This window comes from Limanda limanda, chromosome 3, assembly GCF_963576545.1.
Source record: "Limanda limanda chromosome 3, fLimLim1.1, whole genome shotgun sequence".
Classification (NCBI taxonomy): Eukaryota; Metazoa; Chordata; class Actinopteri; order Pleuronectiformes; family Pleuronectidae; genus Limanda; species Limanda limanda.
The window spans coordinates 22,546,039-22,567,998 of NC_083638.1; the positions used below are offsets into that span (position 1 = coordinate 22,546,039).

Consider the following 21,960-nt stretch of genomic DNA (forward strand, 5'->3'; position numbering starts at 1 on the left):
TTCGCCAAATGAGCAAAATTTGTCATAACTCCACTGTGCATTGTCCAACCAGCACCAAATTCTATCACATGATCAGTGTCCCGGCCTCCATAAACAGCTCCAAAATGCTAACTCAGGACAATAGCGCCATCTAGTGATTGTCATGAAACAGGAAGTATTTTTTCACTCCACTGTGCACTGTCCAATAAGCACCAACATTTTTACAAAACTTACCTTTTTTTATAAAGTAAGGAAGAAAAAGGGAAAATACCGATTTGTGGTAGTAAAAAACAAGATATTTAATGAATACTTACAATATAAAATGACAAAATACTTTTTTTTACAGAAACACCCATGCATTCAATAACACAGGAAATGAATCCGAGTACTTTTTGACCTAGGCTTCATATAAAAGGACTGATTAAGGAAATAATTCCTTGTTGTCAGTTTGCTTCGATGTCACAGTGTCAGTGGTCATAGATTCCTTTGACGTCATAGACAATAAATTACAAAGGCGAAATAAAGATTTACACGGACGTCTTTTAAATAATATTCAAGGAGGACGTTATGAGATCCATAGTGAAAAAGTAGGCAAATTTGATAAAAGACATTTCTCTCCCCCCCACCCAGCCGGGCTGACGTCACGCAGAGAGAGAGAGAGGGGCAGGGCCGAGCGGAGCCGCCGGTGTGTGTGAGAGATCCAGCTAACTAGGAAGGGCGGCTGTGCCTTTAACTGACAGGAACCGAAACAAGAAGCAGTCCGCGCCGCAGCTGGGTCGCTCCGCTGCCTCCACTGGGACCCACCGGGGACTTCAACATGATACTGGTCAAAGTGACCGTCGTGCTCTGCCTCCTGGCGGAGATCACAGGTGAGTTCTCGGACAGGAAAGTGTCGAGCGACCGTCCGCGGAGCTTGCGCTAATCGGATCAGGCACTTGCACTCTGGCTATCTAACTCGCTAAGCTAGCTGGCTAACGCTACAAAGTGCAGTGTTTGTGGCTCCTAACCCGCTGTTTACTGACCCGGTGTTAACCCGGGACAGGCCAGAGAGGCTGTCTCACCCGGGTGCCAGGTGACCTTAATGTGTTTGACACGGGGGGGGGGGTTCTCTAATGGAGGAACAACCTGTGGTTTTTGACAGATAGTGAGAGGTGAACTGACTTCACGGCGCTAACGTGTGATCACAAACAGCGCAGGAGTTTGCACGTAGCTAACAAACTACCAAACACAGTAGTTAAAGTGTGTAGCTGTGCTGGGGGGTGTATGTAAAGTAGGTTTCTATACAGACACAGGAAATGCTCCACCGCTGACACCTCCCTCCTGACAGCAGCACGCCAGCATCCGCAAGGTACATCGATTGAATTCGTTCAGCTGCCGAGACTGAGAGTTTCTCTGTTACCATGCTGTTGTTACAATTGTCAAATTAAAACATGTCCAGTCGCTGAATAACCGTGTCTAGGGATGCGTGACAAATAGGTTTTGATTGTGTTCGATGCAGAAGTTGCGATAGGACTTTCACAAAAAAGTTTCAGTCAGAAAAGCAAAGTCAAGTGTTGTGTAACTGAGGAAAATACAAGAGAATGAATCAACCTGAAGATAGGAGGCTCTCCACCCAGATGAGTCAAGCTGTTCAGAGGGACTTTTGTGCTTGGATAACACGATGAGCCCCATAGAAAGAGAAGCTGCCAAATACATGTACATCACATGGTCACACGGTTGTGATTCAAAGTGTATATCATTCTTTTATAATCCTTGAGATCACTACTTGACTCTACAAATATTTGAAAAAATGTTTTCAGATTCAGAGCGCAAAAGTTTAAGTACCTAAAAAGTGAAAGGGAGCAGAACCAGTATGTTAAACCAGTATAGGAAAACCACGAGCATGTTTTTTAGTCTCCATCAGGCTTCTCTAATGGTGAAAGCTTTATCGCTTTTTAAAGTGATGGCCTTTGACTTTATCTTCTTTTGGAAAACGTATTTTATTGTTGAACCTTTTAATGCTTTTTAAATTTTGCACTTGTTTTAAACAAGAATGTTTTTAGTCTAAAGCTTATAAAAGCCTAATGGCTCCGTGGCTCATATATGTTTCAACGTGCCTTCCCTTTTTTTCTGGTATATGTATTTATACTTGTTAATCTGTTTTTTAAAACCGTCTCTGTACAAGCCTGATCCTTGCATTACACCTGGCACATAAGGAAGTGAGTTCTGCTGCGGTTTTGCTTTGTGAACATTGAGCAAGCCCTCCTTTTTCTCTATACTTCTACCTGACATCAATCTGTTCATTCATTGGATTGGTGTGCCTGCTGCACCGAGGCTGCGTGCACGCAAAACAAAGTGAGGGGAAACTGTTTATATTCCCTCAAGATTAGTCAAAGTTGGGACAAAGGATGTCCTGATCCGACCCTCCACTGCTACAAAGCCAGCTTCCCTCATTCCAATACACGGCAGACGGTCCTACAAATTCATGGTCAATGTGAGATGTTTGTTGAATAAGCTGAATGTGGAGTTTGAATTTTTCTAATTGTGAGGATCAGAAATGTCTGAGGAAATCAGTGTGTCGTATTAACTAGGTTTCATCGTTCGGACAACGTTGCTGGTACCTGGCCTGCGTCCAGTGATGGTGTGATGCTGAGAATTTTTGATCCTCAAATTGCCTCTTGAACAGTCTTGGTCAGATAAATTGCTTGCAGATTACAACCAACCCTCTTACAGGGTTTTCTCCCCAGTACTGTATCATGCACAATATTAAAGGAATACATTGAGCTTGACTTGAGATGTGGGGTTTTAGAGTTGTCATGTTAGATAACCTGCTGTCACCCAGCATGTATGGTTAGATCAGATGTGAACCATGCTGTTACCACCTCCTCGGTTTCTGTCAGCGCTTTCCCTCTGACAAGGATGCACTTCACATATCACTGGGGCACTCGGGGCTGAAATGGACTGCATTGACATTATGATGACACCGCCGTTTACAGTGAAATTGACTGGCAGGTTTTTCCCAGTCTTGCTGTCTTCCAGTAAAATTCAAGTACTAATCTATGTTGGAACAGAGTAAGGATTGTAGCATGACTGTCAGGTCAGGAGGATTCACCTAAATCTAAAAGTATTAGTCACTAATCTGGCAACACATTTTTAAAAGTCCTACAACACATCCCGTTTTATATTTAACAAGACATATTTAATTAATCCAATTTTGTGAGTTTCCATTCAATATGTTGTATCCTAAATAAAATAATGATAAATAATTAAATGTAAATAGAGCCTATTCAATTAATACACGTGGAACTCGCATACATTCTATATGAAGCTATATATTTCTTAAAGCAATATGCAGAATCAATTTTATCAAGTGGCAAGCATTTGACAGGCACAGCTCTGTTAATGGTAGATGAGAGCAAATGTGGAGGTTAAGGGACTGCAGTGGTGGTTGTTCAAAGCGAATGCTGTGTTGAATACTGGTGGGAATGTTGTAGCACCAGTTGATCCATGTGGTTGAGAGTTTGAAAAGTAGCTTGGGGCCGCATCACATTGGGCACATTGCATTGTTCTCGGTGGGATCTCTAACCCCTCCACCATCAGGACGCCCTGGGTCACTCAAGTTTTTACTTTGATGATCTGGTAAAGTTGCTGGCGATATCTCACCCACAGCCTCTGTAGCCTAAACATTTGATCACAGGTTTTGAGTCTTTAAATAATCTTTTAAACACTTTTTTTAGTTTTAGTTTTATGTCAAACAGCTTTAGAGTAGCTGCCTCTCTTTATGAAAAGTTTGCATATACATTAATATCCTAGTTTTGATCATATTCTGCATGTGACTGGATGTTTACATGGATAACAGGTTAAACTGGTTATTCCTTCCTCTATAGGCGATGCTATCATTTGTCTGGATGTGCCTTTGATTCCTTGACATTTCATTCTCTATCTGTCATTTCTATACCAGTGAAATTACCTCAGCATTTTTCACTTTTTGCATTTAGCTCTTGCATCTTCTCATCAGTAATAACTGACAGTAAGCATTTCCCCTGCTTAATCAGGGACAGATCTTTACTAAACTGTGTAAAACAACTATGCATTACATATTTGTATTTGATGAACAACTACTGTATGCAACCCATCTGGCTTTGGCACAACTGTCACTATATTCAAATTTATTTTTGGCACAATGCAATGAATGTCTACTCAGTTATCTGAAACCAGGATGCAATGTTTACGTACTCAAAATATCAATCCATTGAGTAGCGCTGATAATAACCAGGAGGGAATGTGCAAGTAACTGAACTCTGTGGTTCCTACATTCATACATTCATTTATGATTCTTTTTTGTTAATGATTTGCTGTGAGGAAATTTGTTTTAACATCCCAGAAATGTCTGATTTATTGCCTAGTGATTACGCAAGTGGCCATCTTGACAATTCATCATTGGGCTGCCTCTTCGTTGTATATTAATACAGTTGTCATGTTGTATGGAGGAGGTCGGTATGAGCTGGCAGTGTTTGTTTTGGTACAAAATCAACAGATTTCCTCATTATTTATACTTCACTCTTCTCACCCCTGAACCCATTGTGTTGATTCCTTTTCTATTTGTTGGTTCAGTGTCGATTACTGTCATTATCTTTTTTAAAGTGCAAATGAAGCTGATTCCATGGTCCCTTTGCATTCATGGACAAGTTGCTACTAGCCTGGTGCAGCCTCTCCCTGTTTGGGAGTTGTTGCTCCCACCACATACAAACTAAACTCTACAGTAATGAAGAGAGCTGTGCAGTGTAAAACCACAGTGAAGGAGGAGAACCTTCATTATCATGTTTTGCCTGTGGGAGTCTTGTAGTAGTAAGGTTTATTTATTACAGCTCAAAGCTCATGGTCAAGTCTCAGCTCTAAATAAACCTATTTATAAAGGCACGTTTTGTAGCTCAGAGCAAAGTTTTTCCTGTTGGACCCCAAACGCTCAGGCAGATATTGAGTCTGTAGCATTCTGTTTTGCCTTGGAATGTAGATAAGCATTTGAACAGTCTGCAACAAACCCAGTCAGTGAGCTCCCACAATGACATACAGTACCACTGAAACAGAACCTCAGTCACCTGATGCGCATCACATGCCCCTCACTTGTGCCATGCCCCTCACTTGTGCTTTAAACTGACCGCTTTCTTTGTCTTTGTGAAAAGAACAAAAAAAACAGTGGGTTTAAAAGCCAACAGGATTATCTCGGTGGGTTCACGTCAATAAGCTGAATAAGCCTTTTAAGCATAACTAGTCAGTGACAGCTTGTACTACAACTGAACGCTTTCTTTTCACAACCTGGTTCCAATAAGACTTTTTAATGAAGAGCTTTTCACTTGTGCCTGTAAGAAAGGCATACAGTGACATCATTGTTTGTTTCAAGTCAAGACCAAAACCAACATTCATATTCAAAATGGTTATATGTGTTGTACCTGTCACTGTTTGTTCAATGTCCAGTCTAACATCAATATAAATATTTATTGAAGTTTATTGTATATTATTAAAGAAAATAACATCATAAATATACCTATTGTTTTATTGCCCAAGCTGTACAGGTGAGGCTTTTTGCCTGTCGAATCCATAATAGTGTTGTATGAAAAATGAGGTCACTACTGTTATATATGATATGATGAAACCTAGTGGTAAAAAGAAGAAACACATAGTTTTGCTAGCAATAGAACAATTGAAATTTAAAGGCATGAGGTGACTCATCCAATGCTTTTACCACACCATGCTGCCTTTTTTTCCTGAATTCCTTAATCTGAGATGTAGAAAGTTGTAATATCTGTTGAATCAGTTAAATTCTATATAAGTTGGATAACAGGCTATCAAGTGTACCCAGAATTAATAAATCAATACATCATGTGACTTTCCTTTACTGCCTTACAGCAGACTTTTGTTGCCAAACATTGACGAGCTGTTGAATTTTCTTTCAGGTCAGTCTGGGAACCCACTGAACAAATATATTCGTCATTATGAAGGTCTATCATATGACACAGCAGCTCTGCACAGCGGTCACCAGAGAGCGAAGAGAGCACTGGCTCCCGCAGAAAGGGCCGTGCACCTGGACTTCCACGCACATGGAAGGTCAGTTTGAGAACACACACACACACGCACACACACGTGCTTTCATTCACACACCTTAACATAATTTCTTTTCTTAATTTTTCATTTATCTCACCACTGTTTACCTGGAGTATGCTGTGCTTGGCTTGTTGCGTTTAGTTGCCATGTCCTCGCAACATCATTGTATGTATTATTTGTCATTGATAATAAGTGTAGCTCAAGACCAAACAAACGTTATTGTAACACTAGGTAATCAAATTACTGAAATTCAGATCTTAAAAATCCACATATATTGGGGAAGGGCTTGCTTGTGTGAAAGTTAAAATAAACTGGAACATTTTAGTGTGTTGATCTTGATGTTGTTTTGAATGGGTTTTATACCTGCCACTACAGTGCAGACTTCTCTGGGAGAACAATGCATCGCCAACATGGACAAACCATGTTATAGCAAGCTGTTATAAAATCCTTCCCTTTTTTTCGTCATGTTCTTCCTCGTGTGTTTCGTCTGCCTCTGCTTTCAATGACATGGAACATGAGATGACCTCTTGTCAGGGCTAGGTGGTTGGAGTACAGTGAGGCCAACACTGTTTGGGACACAGATGATTTGAGGCCCCATACAACACTGTTTCTGTTTTCAGATCTGTATCAGCAGTTTAATGAGTGACAGCCGCATGAAGCAGAATGTGTGTGAGAACAACGTTTTGCAAATAAGTTGCTTACAGTGCTGAAACAAGAAAGAGAAAGTAAAATAGTCCAGTTGAAAGCAGAAACTTATTTATCATGTTAGAAAAGAATCTCAAACATCTTTTACAGTATATACCAGTATGTTTTGTTTCTTTCATGCCTCTGTGCTGACCGTAGCCAAGGCCATTGTGTTTTTGGAATGGGAGGTAAAGAACGTCCCATTGTTGTGAAAATCTTGAGGGAACATCACGACATTTGACACAAAGGGTTGTCTCAAGGGAGAACTGGTTAGAACTTGGTGCTCAAAGGTCAAGTTTACTGTGATATCGCAAGGTTCTGCGAAAACATTTTGCTGACCGTTATTCAACGTCAATGCAGGAACAGAAGGGGAGATTGTGAACATATTACATACTTGTTAGGATACTGAGTTTGGTGGCAACGTTCAATCTGTCATATATGAAAACTGTGGTCTTCAGAAGCATACATCTCTTATTTCTAGTTTACTTTTGAGCAATGTCATGTCATGTTATTGTGAGACTAGTAGTTACATTTTCTGTACTCAGGGCCAATCTTACTAATGGAAAATGTATTTCCATTTGTCCCTATCTGCTTTTTTTCCCTTTTCTCTTTTCACATAGCACCACATTGAAAAATTAGACAATAATTAACCTCAGCAACACTGTTTTTCCAGCCAGTTCCCGTGTTTTCCTGACTGTTTTGGGTTATCTATCAAACAGATCCTTTTCCTGTACATTTGTGCTCCTCCCTGTCATTGCTGGAGCTGCCTGTATTGGTGAGGTAATCACAGAGTCACAAAGCTAAAGAAGACATGAACAATATTGAGTAGAAGACATTGAATTTGAGCTGTTTTTGCAGTCTCTGCCTGCAGTAGATCTACTGTAAACAAACTGGCAATGATGATCCTGCATAGTGTTTCACTAATCAGGCTAAAGGATAAACCATGATTGATATATGAATATAATGAATTATCATTGTTGTAAGTTTCCATAAACAATTGTTTGTTACATGGCATAATAACTCGATAATAATCAGGCTGTAATGTAACACCACTGTGAAAATTGAAAACGAATGTCAATTATCATTGAGTGTTTTGTAGCATTATGAGCTCTTATTATTACTCGTGTGATGTCCATTCATATCTTATTGGAATGGGATGTTTGTTTGGCCTGTGGTGATGGTTGCAGCTTTCTGAAACTGTGAAAGTGACCTGTAGTAACTGAGCAACAGCAGGTGAAGACCAGCTGCAGGACCCTGAAGCCACCGCAGCTCCACAAAGAGCTGTTGACGTTTCAACTAAGTTACGTCAAGGCTGTTGTCTATTTTGTTATTGACGTCATATTGTTCATAAATATCATTGTTTTACATATTATTTGAAAAAACATCTTTGAGTAACCGAACCAAGCTAGTGGTCATAAAGCTTATATCTTATTCTTTGCATACAGTTTGTACAATCACAGATGAGACACTCTTCCCTCTGTGACAGCGTGGCTTTGTGTCACTGTAGAGGTTTGTTGTAACAAGAGAAAAGCGTACTTGTGTTGGCCCACTTACATATTTGTGGCTGGATCAGGTGACGGAACAAGGCAGGGCAGACACTGCGGAGAGCTTCTTTACAGACAGAGAAGCCAAAAGATTGTGCTAAAGCGTTGGATAATACAATGCTGGTGGAAGTGACTCAGTTTGTTCCAGCTTTCCAAGAATGAGCCGCTAGATGTGCTTGTTTTCAAACTTTGTTGTATGTGAAAAAACCTCCCTGGCATCAAACATGAACCCTTGTAGAGCGAGCGGCTTGGGCCTGTGTGATGTCTCCCTTCCTGTCTGGAGTATGTGGGGCTGTTGGGCCTCGAGGCAACTGAGGAGGACAAAGTATGGCTTTCTTAAATGTCGTCGCATTACAATAAGGTGGATGCTCTTTCAGGAAATCTAATCATGTGACATGACTGCATATTGTTTTTCAGCTAGATAGTGTTCCCTCTGTAGGCAGATCATCTCCATGGACATGGCTTAAGGGCACGCTGTTTCTTTTAGCTGGCCTGCTTACTGAGCAAAGAATATGACTGTCAGATGCTTGAGTCAGTATGTTCAGCGTTTGAGAAGTGTCTGCATAATTTATCAGTCAGCTGCTTCTCAGACAAGTCGCTCTTAATTGCTCGTCAGATGCTTCTTCTCTTGTCTGTTGTCAGCAAGGTTGTTTTTTTTGCCTTTAACTTGCTAAAGTGATTTTCTTTCTTTTTGTCTTTTTCTTTTACTTTTTCTTTTTCACTTGGTAAAAACTAGGATGTTTGGCTCAGCTTTCCGTTTTAAGACATTTGGAAATGGTTAAGATGAGGAAACAAGTGGTAAAAAATGTTGAGGTTTTGCAGTTTGGAAGCAACTAGTGTTAATGTGTGTTTTGTACTCAGGGATCCATCTCTGCTTAAGAAAAAGTGATTAAATTCCTAAGAAAATAATTAAAATTCGACAGAAACGAGTGTTGCACCGGGAGTCACTGATCTCTTTGGGGGGGGGGGGGGGCATCGATGGAGTCATACTGATTGTTGTAGAGGACGTGCAGGAGGAAATGGCGTGGGTGTGTCAGGCTGAATAAGAGGTAGAAAGATTTATGCCAGTCTTTGTTTCACATCTAGCAGCCCTGACTTTTTTGTTAAATCTCCTAAATGTCTTTCTTTTTCTGTTTTCATTGTCTTAGCTTCATTTGACAAGGTCCTCTGACTGTATATTTTGATGCACAGATCCAGCTTTAATGTAAATAGAGTATTGGTGATTAACTGATCAAATGCTACTTTTCTTGCATGCGTGCGTGTGAAATGAGAGCAGGAATGAGAGGGAAATTGAGTCCTGGTGCAGGTCAATGAATCATCCTGGCGGAGGAAATCCTGGTCTCTGTCTGACCCTCACAGCATTATTCCTATTTAATTTTCCCAAACACATGTGCTACTCCTCCCCATATCCATCTCTACGTCTCTTATACCCCATGTTTATCTTTATTTACTCTGTACTAAGCTTTTCTGTTTGCTTGTTCCCACCTGTGACTGAGAGAGATGTGATCATCATTTGAGTCATCTGCAGGGAGCTTCACAGCTTGAGGTTATCCCCATGTGATTGATAAAAACATTCCTCATCCAAACTTCTCACTGCGTTGCCTTAGGTCTCTGGGAAGCTGGTGGCTCATGTGCACCTCATGTGATGCGAGCCTTTTTTCTTTGACGTGATGGTTATGTGAACGAGAGGATTACAAAAAAATATATATTATGGCCGTGCACAAATGTTCATGTGTTTTTCCTCATGACATAATTCTTCTGACTCACTGAGCACAGCAGCCTGGTGGGGCTCAGTAAAAATGTGTAAATGCTGCTTTTTCGTCTAAATCCTTTGTGTGCTGGCATAGCTTTCCACTCTGTGTGTAATTCATATTATTGAACCTTGTGGTATAAAGGATGACTTTAATATTGCGGACTGAGTATCAAACTCTCTGCGGGACTGTATCTATGTTTCGCTTTGTCCACATGTCAGTATGTTCAAGCACAACTTTGCTTTACATTTTCTCCTATTCTTCTTTTCAGATATTTTAACTTGCGGATGAAGAGGGACACATCTCTGTTCTCTCCAGATCTAATCATTGAGGTGTCAGGAGAGGAGTCACCTGTTGATACTTCTCACATATACAGCGGAGAAATCTTTGGTAAGTCGCACACCACATCCTCTTTAATCTTGTGGTATATATCTTTCAATTAGATTTAAAGTCTTTGACAACACTTCTCATTTTAGCATTCCCACTTTATCTACATCTTCTCTTCAACTAATTTTTTCATCTGCAATCTTTTCTGTGTGCGTGTGTGTGAAATATAAAGGTTGTTTTAGTCAAGTGTTTATTATGTCACATCACACAACCCAACGCACACAGGACCCCTTGCATCCTGTTCTTCCTTCCTTCCGCTCTCCTCCCCTTCACTTCCTGGACGTCTCTCTGTTGTTTGTCTGCAACTGTGTTAAAAAAAAGAAACAGAGATTAGTGTTATTCTCATAGAGGATGGTGAACACAAACACTTGTCCTTAATATCTGCATAGAAGTGTCTTTGTAAAAATCCATACAAATGTTTTTAATCATAAGCAAATATAATGTGATTTGCGTTCATAACCTTCAATTGTTCAACAAATATTGTGATTTCACGAGACATGTAACATGAATCATCATAGTCACAATTCCTAAAATGTTTAGTTTAGTTTTTCACCTAGATTGGTTAGAAAGACTTAATGTGCCTGATTGAGTTTATTGAACAGTTCATATTTAAAAGCATAATCTTCTTGAATCTTTGGATCAGATGTGTTTTATTTGTATAATCAGCACAATACAATAATACTTTGATCATAAGTTGACAATTTCAAAAGTTCTTGACAAACATTATATCTAGTTTTCCTCTGCTCATCCCTCCTCTCCTGTGTTTCAGGTGAAAAGGGCACATTGACCCACGGCTCTGTGGTTGATGGGCGCTTTGAAGGCTTCATTAAAACCCACCAAGGAATGTACTATGTCGAACCCTCAGAGAGGTACCTGCAGGACAAGAATGTTCCCTTCCACTCTGTAATCTATCACGAGGATGACATCAGTAAGTATAATGAAGCACTACAGGAAGTTGAAGTCCTTATACATTGTGTGCAAGAACGAATTGATCTTTAACAATGACACAGTCCCAGCCCGTTGGATAACCAGAAGTAGTTTCAAAAAAGGGTTGACAAATTCTGAATGAAAGATTAAGACAACCATGTTATTAAGGTTACTGAGATAGTATATTAAAAATTATACGTTTTTTTATGTTATAACTATTGGAGAAAACTTTCCATTTCTAGGGTTAGAATACAACTGATGTGTTGTAAGGTCAGGGGCTGATGGTTAATCAGTTCCTAGACTACACTGACTAGATGGGAGGAAAGTTTTGTTAGACTGACTGGTAGCAGCAGGATTTTGGCTCTGTGTCATAGACGAGGTCGATAGTATTCATACTGAAGGTTGGGTTGGAACTCAACTGAGCGTGGGCATGACTCATAGCCACTCTGCTAAAGGTCAGACTACAGCCAACAGAGACATTCTCAGACAGGAAACTTCAAGCCTCTCAACCATCTCCTGGAGAACAGATGACTCTGAATGCATTTGATAGTGATCAGTAGATTTTATACAGACAGGGTGTGATTGTGGGTGAACATAATGAAGCAAACACAGGGATGAATAAAAACAAAGTGCAATGTATTGAGTCTCGTAAAGCTCAAGGATCTTAATATATCAGATAGGTAGTGAGTTGGATATTAACTCAACCATGGATTAAGGCTTCCTGGCATTCACTGCAGTTTGCCCCACTGGTTAATTGTGTTCTAACACACACCTACACACTAACTTACCTAAAAAAAACAAATTGAGATTCTTGTGAACAGCCAATTCAAGTGAAGGGACAAGAAGCCGTTTGGAGGGTAGGAATGAAAGTTTGCAGGTGAATAAGAGAAAAGAGCCAGCTCTAAGCTCTGTCATGGGTTCATCTTCACTTCCGCCAAGGAGGTTATGTTTTCAATGCAGTTTGTCTGCTTGTCCATCTGTTTGCAGCAGATTAAATTGCAGGGGTAGACCCAGGATACTTTTTTTTCACTTTGTTTATCATTGCAAGATAGGGCATCAGCCTGGGTGGGGGCATGCTCTCTCAGACTACCCATGTAATTATACAGTATATAAGGCAATTCTGGATCTGCTCCCATTCTACCAATGTATCTCTCACTATCACACAGAAAGGTCCTGGTACAGTCTGAGTTTATCTTTTCTTTTCTGTACAAAATGCTGCAGAAGTACTTGCAGTCTTAAATCAAGAATGAAAGAACTACGGGCCACCCTTTAAATATATTTTTGGAGCAGAAATTTTTAAATGTGGGTTTCCTGAGCTTGATTTGTAGTTCTTTTAACCGTGTCTCCTTTTGTATTTTCTGTCTGTATCTTAGCATGTTTTTATGCTGCTGCCCACTTTGACCAGATGTGATTCATGATGCAGAGTAAGCTCTTGACTATCTCACCCTTATCTCCTCCCTATCTGCCAGATTATCCTCATAAGTACGGTTCAGAGGGCGGCTGCGCTGACCACTCAGTGTTTGAGAGAATGAGGAGGTACCAGGCGTCGGCAGTAGAGGAGGAAGCTGAAGTATGTACCGACAGATCCCCCCCCCCCCCCCCCCTCCCAGCTAATAACTAAACACACAGATGGACGAGGCTCATGAGATTAAAAATATCTCATAACTCATATTCAAACTGCCTTACGCAAACACTAAGTGCACATGTATATTTTTAGCAAACGTGCACATACTTTCAATTGAATACGTGCTAATTATAAATGTTGAAGCCAAGCCCAGCCTTGGTAAATCTGGCTGTTTGTATTTTCCCCAGGTGTTTTGTGCTGAAAGCAGTAACATGAACTTGGGTTATTGTGTAGAGTGTATCCAGTACTGAACCATTTTTTCTGTGCAGTATCTTTAGAGCAGAAAGGATTGTCTTCTACACACTGGCTAAATTCACCAGACACTATTCAAGCACACTACAGTGCCTTGCAGAATAACAGGCAGCTATAATAAGAGAAAAGGAAACACTGTAATCCTGACTGATGAACATTTGACTCAGAGTACCGCACTGGATCCGACCCATAATTATCTCTACGTCTATCTTGTCCCGTCTTGATGGTCTTTGAAAAGTGTCTGTTAATTGTTGCAGCACCTGTGCTCGTTCAGCTGTCAACGTGTTTCCTCAGCAGCTACGTGCCTAGTTGGACCGGCCATCAAGAATGGTTCCACTGTTTTTTAAACAGCAAGGCCACTGAGAACTTATTCATCGCTGGCTATTTTTGTCTTTGTGTGATCCATGTTGATTTACATGAAGTGAGGTTGTCAAATCTGGTGTCATAGGCTTTCACAATAAAAAATAATCCTTGCAGCTGACTAGGATTCATATAAGCTGCTTTAGATGTTAAAAATACTTCACAATCATTTTTATTTCAAATTTCTTCACCAAAAAACATACTTTAATTCTCTCCTTCTGTTCCCCTCCCGCGTTTAGTTCCCTTTTACCTGTGGCCTTTCCTATGAATTTATTACTTTCGTTTTTGTTTTTTTCACCCATTACACAACTTACTTGCAGGTTACTGATCGGGTACCCGATGCAATACTATTTTCACTAGGTTTATAATAAACTCTATTTCACTGTCTTTACTTTTTGACTACTTGTCTTTCTCCACCTTCTTCCACTAATACTTCCACTTTCCCACCATCTATTTGTTTCTACAGGGGAAGAACAGCGTGTTGGAGGACGAGCACTTCCATGGTCCTCTCATTCTGAGGAAGAAGAGGGCCACAGGGAAAGAGAAAAATACCTGCCAGCTCTTCATCCAGACTGACCACATGTTCTTCAAATACTACGGAACAAGAGAGGCTGTCATTGCCCAGGTATGCAGCCATACCTGCAGTATGCCAACATGAATTCAGTCTAGATGACAGCCCCTTTAGCACTGTATACTCAATCCCATATCTGTTGTGCTGCATAATTATTCATCTGCTCAGGTTATGTTTTGTCTGTCAAAGAGTTATTCAAAACCAGATTAGCTGATGTGTCTCAACAATCCTTATTTTTCACAAATTTCAGTATCTGTGGGAATGTGAGCATTTGGTCTGTAGTTGCTCTCCCACTGATCTTGAACTTGTCACTTTCTCCTCAGATCTCCAGCCATGTGAAGGCTATTGACTCCATTTACCAGGCCACAGACTTCAAGGGCATCCGAAACATCAGCTTCATGGTTAAAAGGATCAGGGTGAGCTGCTGATATTTTGAGTGAAGAAGTGTGTTGAGCTGTGTGCTTGTCACAGAACCTTGTGCTGTAGACGTTATCTCCTCATTGCAAATACTTGTTAATGCCAAGGACCTTTTCATTTGTTCAAGCTGAATATATGACTGGCTCCATGGAAACCTGTGCCCCCTCTCTTACTTTTCTCTGTTTTTAACTTGTGTCTTTCAGATAAACGACACCACTGCTGAAAGAGACCCAAGCAATCCTTTTCGCTTTGCCAATATCGGAGTGGAGAAGTTTTTGGAGCTTAACTCTGAACAGAACCATGATGACTACTGCCTGGCCTACGTCTTCAGTGACAGGGACTTTGATGACGGTGTGCTCGGCTTGGCTTGGGTTGGGGCTCCCTCAGGTTTGTGCAAAACACAATCACACACTCATGCCCACACTTTATAATACATAACATGCTAAACGTTTTTAATTTTGGTCATGTCAGCGTCTTTATTTCTTCCTTTTCTGTGTGTTCATTGAAAGCTGTAGGATTTGTGTGCAAAACAATTTGAACAGGCTGCCAGAATCTAGAGGATTTACTGTAAAAAATATTCAAATTTTTAATGGATTAAAAAAATAAAATAGGTTGATTTTGTATTTAAATATGACTACATAGTAGATATAATATATGTATGTGGTCATGTTTGGCAGGAGTGCCCTTTTCTGTCTTGCTCTGTTATGGTGGATTCATGTTGCGTCCTCTCCCACAGAGATTGACTCTGCTCACAATATCAGCATCTATGAATTATAGTTATGGAGGCTTCTCCTGCCCGTTCCTCTGAATACATTCGGCCGCCACCATCTCGACATGAAGAACACAGCAGCAATCTCAGACAATCAATACAGACAAATTAGCAAAGCTGTAAGCTGAAAGAATCGATGGAGGGTAAGAGATTGGTTGCTGCGAGCTGTGTGAGGTGAACCTCTGAACAAAAGCGACCGTAGAACAAATGGCCATCCGGGATACTGGAGAAACTGTGCAGTCATACACATGCACAAATACATATAATGGACACATTGTTTATTGCTTTAAGTGCTCTGCTCTCATGTCTGCTGAGGCAACAAGTAGCCTGCTAACCACTGCATTTATGGATAATGGGAAACGCAACTGCCAGAGCTGCCAGACAATGCCCCATGATGTACAGACAATTCCTCACACTTCATATCACAGCTTTTAGATTTTTAATCAAATATTCTTGCTTCTTTGCATTGTGCCTCTCCATTTCCTTTCTATTTAAATGCTATAATCATAAGCCACTTTAATATGCACACATATGTTATGTTTATAGTGGCAAGTGGTTCACCGGTGTGTAGGGCTGTCATGGAAATTCCGTATTTTAGTGAATTACCATGACAATTTATACAGTATGTTGACTGTGGAAGAGAACAACAAGCCATTAAACGCGTTTGCCACATCAAACATATCAAGGTGTAACTTTAACTTTCAATATTTAAATTAGTTAATTACTTACTTTACATCACAATTGATATAGACCAGAAGGTGCACATAATGTATTCAAACAGTTTTGTTTATGAATCATCAGTGATAAGCTAAAGTCTAGTTAATTTAGAATATCTTTGTGGACATGCTTAAAAAGCATGTAGACGTATTTAATACAATTTATGGTAAAATATTTAGATATTAAAATCAGAGAAGTTTTTACATTAGTGTCCATCTATCTGTTTTTCCACTTTAACAGTTGGTCTGTGTTTTTCATATGCTGTGATTTTTTTTTATTGGCTCTTTATCCTCATTAAGTAAGTTTTACTTGCTGTGACCAATCAATTCAGGAACCAGGTTTTCTGTGTCAGACATTTTTTGATCATTTCGTTTAGATCATTTTCACTCACTGCTCGATTCAGTAAAGTGCCATGAATAATAATTACAAACTAATCGAAATTGTTTCACAGCATCTGGGACACTTGGTGGTGTTGTATCTAACACAACATGTCGTGTGTCTTTTTTGATTTTAGACTTTGCCAATTTAAGTGTTATGATAAGACTAACACCACAGGAACTTAATCAGTTTTGAAAGAAAGAATAACTTGCTACTGTTTACGTGTACCCTCACAGGGCACCTGCCTTCAGGATTCAAATTATGACCTCTCTATACCTTGAACTACAACAACAGATCTATGAATCAAGAAAGCCATATTAGCTAAATGTTGAATCCCTTCTACTCTTACCTTCTTCATTCTCCTGCCACAGGAAGCTCTGGTGGCATCTGTGAGAAGAGCAAACTGTACTCTGACGGAAAGAGGAAATCTCTGAACACTGGTATCATCACTGTGCAGAACTACGCCTCTCATGTCCCTCCCAAAGTGTCACACATTACCTTTGCTCATGAGGTCGGGCACAACTTTGGCTCTCCTGTAAGTACTGTGATTTCAAACATATGCAGCTCTGTCTCAAGGCATTTTGCGCAACTCTCCTTAACATGCCTCCTGTTTTTCAGCACGACTCTGGGATCGAATGCACCCCTGGAGAGTCCAAGGTACAAGACAAAAAGGAGAACGGTAACTACATCATGTACGCGAGAGCCACATCGGGAGACAAGCTCAACAACAACAAGTTCTCTATCTGCAGCATCCGCAACATAAGCGCTGTGCTGACGAAGAAGAGGGACGACTGCTTTGTTGGTAAATTCTCACTCTCATAAACGTATTTATTCCTGTGTGTGAGAGAGAGAGAGGTCCTGTGCTCATGCTGTTGTGTCTGTGTGTGCAGAGTCTGGCCAGCCTATCTGTGGTAATGGACTCGTGGAAGATGGAGAACAGTGTGACTGTGGCTACAGCGATCAATGTAAAGACCCCTGCTGCTATAACGCCAATGAAGAGGATGGCAAAAAGTGTAAACTCCAACCTGGCAAAATCTGCAGGTCAGATGTGATGAGCATTTTTTTGTTTTGTTTGTACAGTGCTGTATTATGTTGCATTCCTCCTAAAGTACTTTGACATTTTCTTTCTACAGTCCAAGCCAAGGCCCATGTTGTACAGCAGGGTGTTCTTTCAAAACTACAAATGACAAGTGCCGACTGGAGTCCGAATGTGCCAGAGAGGGCACATGCAACGGAGCCACTGCTCTGTGTCCTTCCTCAGAACCAAAGGAAAACTTCACAACTTGCCATTCCGAAACACAAGTCTGCCTCAATGGGGTATGCTGGTTTCTGTTGTTGGTGTCCGCTAAGCACAGTTGGTCAGCCTGTGTTTGCATTTGAAGTAAAAGGTTTAGTGAACGTTTTTTCTTGCTGTACCTGATTCTCCCGACCAGGTCTGCTCAGGTTCCATTTGTGAGAAGTATAAACTTGAGGTTTGCACCTGTGCCAGTGAAGAGGGCAAGGACGAGGCATCTGAGCTGTGCCACGTGTGCTGCATGGAGAAAAGTGAGTGTCAGGCAGCAGGGCTCTTCATGAGCCAAAAAAAAAATCACAGTTCTAGCATTAAGCTAGAATTATGTGATTATATGATATCAGTTCTACTTGTTAGTTCTTAGGTGTAATCTGGAGTAAATCAGTAATCTAAAGGTCTTTCCCTCTTCTTCTGCCCCAGTGAACCCCAGCACCTGCAGCAGCACAGGCTCAGCGAAATGGGAGAAATTCTTCAGCAAGAAGATCGTGACACTGCAGCCCGGCTCACCCTGCAATGACTTCAAGGGCTACTGCGATGTGTTCATGAGGTGTCGTCTGGTGGATGCCGACGGGCCTCTGGCAAGGCTAAAGAAAGCCATCTTCAATGCAGAGCTCTATGAGAATATCGCAGAATGGATAGTGGTGAGTGCAGTAACTCTCCTCAGCACAGTTACATAAATACTAATATAGGTGGTTCTGCTGTGCTTCTCGTCTATATTCAATTGCTCCATTGTTACCCAGGATCACTGGTGGGCAGTGCTGTTGATGGGCATCGCTCTTATTATGCTAATGGCCGGGTTCATCAAGATCTGCAGCGTCCACACCCCCAGCAGCAACCCCAAACTGCCCCCACCCAAACCACTGCCAGGTACAGTAGATGTACATTTATAGTTGTACACATGAGTTGCAGACAGATCACAGCATTCATTGACTCTGTTTGTTTGTTCTGTAGGTACACTGAAACGAAGAAGACAACAGCAAGCAAACCAACAGGCCCGGGGCCAGCGTCCCCAGCAACAGTACAGAGAGAACTATCAGATGGGACAGATGGAACCGATGAGACGCTGAGACACTGGTCAGCTCTTTGCCTTAGTTCTTCCTAGTGCCTACAATGGGAGCACTTCACTCCAAAGAGTTACCTTCATCACAACATTCAAAGAACTTGTAACTGAGACGCTTTCACTGGACAAAAGCCTGAAGTTTTTGTTTTTTGTTAGTTTCATTTTTGGGCCTAACAAACTCGCTGAGCTCCTCTGCTCTGAGAACCAGATCAGCAGTTCCCACAGCTTTTATTGGAAATAAAAAAATTTTCCAAAGAGGGACAGGAGCAAAAATCCACTGCTCTCTGTTATGTGGTCTTAATCTTCTTCTTTTTTTTTTTTCAAAGAACTGAGGAGAGAGAAGCAGCTTTGTGTCAGAGTTCGCCTTCCTCCGTCTGTGCAACCTTTTCATTCCCTGTTCTCCCTCTCCAAACTGCTGCCATCTTCAGCACAATAGCAGGACTGCAAGTCGCATGAGTTTTGCTGCCAATCCAAAACAACAGAGACATTTTCTTGGAAGAAAATACATTTAATTGCCAATGTAATGAGATTGTTTAAACAGTAAAACACCACAGCTTTTCCTTTCTAAAGCGGTCATGTCCCTTTGGTTTGCGATTGTACAGATGTTGCAGTAGATATCTTTTTCTCTTTCGAATGAACCTGATCTTCTAAATGACGAAGATTATTTACTGTTTTAATTCACTTTCTCAGGATTATTAACACAACAGCAAACACGTGTGTTGGGAGGGAAAGAGGCTGCATGCATATTTCAGGGCAAAGGCCCTCCTGGCTGATTCCTGTGCAGAAGGGGTCACATTAGCTGCTGTGGGGCGTAGAGGGCAGTTAGTAGATGGTGAAGAAGATGCAGATTATAAAGTCATCTGTTGTCAGATGGAGGGTTGTGGCGGGGGAGATATATTTTCTAGATATGTATTTTTCTTGTCATGGTTCTGCAGGTGTGTTTACATACTGGTCTTTAGTCTGGAGCTGGAATAAATGGTGAGAATATATAGCTTTTATCAACCTGATTGTATCAAACTTTTAACTTTTACAAACTCGCAGTCTTTAAGAAAATGACTAAATCTGTTCAAACCACTGTCGGCTGGTTGAATCCTCTCGGCCTCTGTAGCCAGATGAAGAACCTCTTGGGTTAAAATGTGATTGTGGATATTGCTTTTATTGCTTTCACTTGCAGTTCAGATTATTTTGTATCTCTGGAATAGTTTAATTAACAGAGGGAAACCAGAGATTCTAATTTTATTGTTCTTGCTGTTGCTGCAGGTAACAGACATTTACCAGAGTGAAACAATCAATACGTGTCGGCCATTTCTTGTTCTGTCTTTTGCTTTTTCTACTGATTTAGAATTTTCTCAAGGAAACTTTTCCTTGTTACGCCCTCTTCGTTTGTCTTATAATATAAAAAATGTGCCTACACAGAATAGTGTGACGGAAATTGGTGAACTGGTGTCCGGAAGCTTGACATTCATATGATAATCAGAATGATTGACATCCACAACATTGTGATATCACTCGACACACGAAAGAAACCAAATGTTACAAACATAGAATTTCACTTCATATTACTCAGTTTCAGATTGTAGTTAGTATTTACTTTCTGCGGTATCATAATAATGTCCAGCCCTGCTTTGGCTTAGTTTGAGTTTTCAGTTGTCGTCCGCCAGATTTGACTGAAGCCACATTCACTGACATATTAATAAGAGTTGCGTTACTGGCAAATATTGAAATATATATATATATAGTTTCTTAAAGTTATTTTCCGAGGGTGAGCTTTGTGGAGAAAGGATTCTTATATCTCGACCTTGTGAAGGAGTTGTATGAAACACAGCTACAGCTCCGCATTGTTTTCTGTGCAGGGTGTGAGGATGTTGATCCAATCAGATTCTATGCAGACGGTCACACGGCGCTCAAGTTGGCCACTTCACAGAGAAATGCCTTCATCGATATCTTTCTCTGGGATTGGTACATGATCCATTCTATTGTGTTTTCAAAACATGATACTGTTTCATGAGGCCGCAAAGTTTCGATACTGACAGAAATGCAATCCTCTACTGCTTCTTTTGCTGATTCTGTTTGTTGGTTTGGTGCTACTGGGTCAGAGCCTGAACTCTACTGTTATTATCTTTGGCTTGTGTTCATGTGTGTGCGTACGTGCGTCTCTGCTGAATCATCGTTTTCTTTGTGTTGCGTTGGTATGGTGTGGACAATATGTGGGTGTTTAGGGTAAATACTCTGGGAAAATTCTTCTTTGCTTTCACATTTCTGTGATTTTAAGAAAACGTGCACTGAAGTGTAAGTGGTGTAAACCGCGACTCCAAACCAGTAAAGGTTCAGAACTGCTGTCTGATTTTAATTTCTTCGTTTTTATACCGTGTCTTTTTGTTTTTAATTTACTTTTTTTGTCCTGTTTCCCCACCATGCTTACTTTGAAGATTTTACTAAATTTGCAAAGGTATTGTGCAAAAATATAATTTCTCTTTGAATTACTTGAAATGCATTAATAAAACAGAATTGATCAAATGTTTGTGTTCTCTGTTTGTAATATAATAGCAAAAGGTATCATGATAGAGTTGAAATGTTTTTTACACGTGGGTTTTTTCTTCTGAGGTGGTGATTGATCGGATCCTGCAGCATTTCTCCTCATGCAGTCGAACAGGATGGTCTGACATGAGCTCACGTTTACTGTCTCTGTGATTAAACCTGAGTTTATTGCCTTCACTTTGAACTGTGCCTTCTGGAGTCACCACTCGCTAAATACTCAGAATTGCCTCTATTTGGATGTTCCTGCCCTAATTCCGTGTTTACTGACTGAGCTTTGACAGATTTCTCCAGCTGTTAAATCTTTTTAGCTACGTTTTCATTCAGTTTTAGTCATTTTTATTATTTGTTTAACTCAAACACAACCGTTCACAAGTTCTTGTTTTTTGTCCCCTCAGCTATCTTGGACCTTCTGTTTCTGAATCAGTTTGTCAGTGTGTAAATAAGATCCACCTTCACAGATGAGGAGAAAAAGATCAAACCACCAGATAGAATACAAAAGAGCTGTAGATGTATTGCTGTGGTTTGAATTTGAGTAACAATATATTCATATAAAGTTATTGGAAAGAATTTTACATAGAACATTAGACACTCTGGAATCAAAAGTCATCAAAAGGCCGTTGAACTTCTGAC

At 40.5% G+C, this 21,960-nt stretch overlaps 1 protein-coding gene across 1 annotated transcript; it reads left to right on the plus strand.

Moving 5' to 3' along the window:
- Positions 1–658: 658 nt before the first annotated feature.
- On the plus strand, positions 659–21,309 carry adam10a (ADAM metallopeptidase domain 10a). The gene is made up of 16 exons (XM_061067626.1): positions 659–848; positions 5,913–6,063; positions 10,311–10,429; positions 11,196–11,354; positions 12,823–12,923; positions 14,056–14,214; positions 14,484–14,576; positions 14,781–14,964; positions 16,813–16,976; positions 17,060–17,243; positions 17,332–17,482; positions 17,575–17,758; positions 17,875–17,986; positions 18,153–18,373; positions 18,473–18,599; positions 18,684–21,309. The coding sequence occupies exons 1-16, from the start codon at positions 797–799 to the stop codon at positions 18,797–18,799; spliced, it is 2,277 nt and encodes a 758-aa protein (XP_060923609.1). The 5' UTR covers positions 659–796; the 3' UTR covers positions 18,800–21,309.
- The last annotated feature ends 651 nt before the right edge of the window (positions 21,310–21,960 follow it).

Excerpts from the sequence above, each read along its gene's own strand:
- adam10a (XM_061067626.1), top strand. The coding sequence starts at position 797 with ATGATACTGGTCAAAGTGACCGTCGTGCTCTGCCTCCTGGCGGAGATC. Across the intron at positions 14,215-14,483 it reads GAGAGGCTGTCATTGCCCAG|ATCTCCAGCCATGTGAAGGC; the intron begins GTATGCAGCCAT and ends CTTTCTCCTCAG. Across the intron at positions 17,244-17,331 it reads GAGGGACGACTGCTTTGTTG|AGTCTGGCCAGCCTATCTGT; the intron begins GTAAATTCTCAC and ends CTGTGTGTGCAG.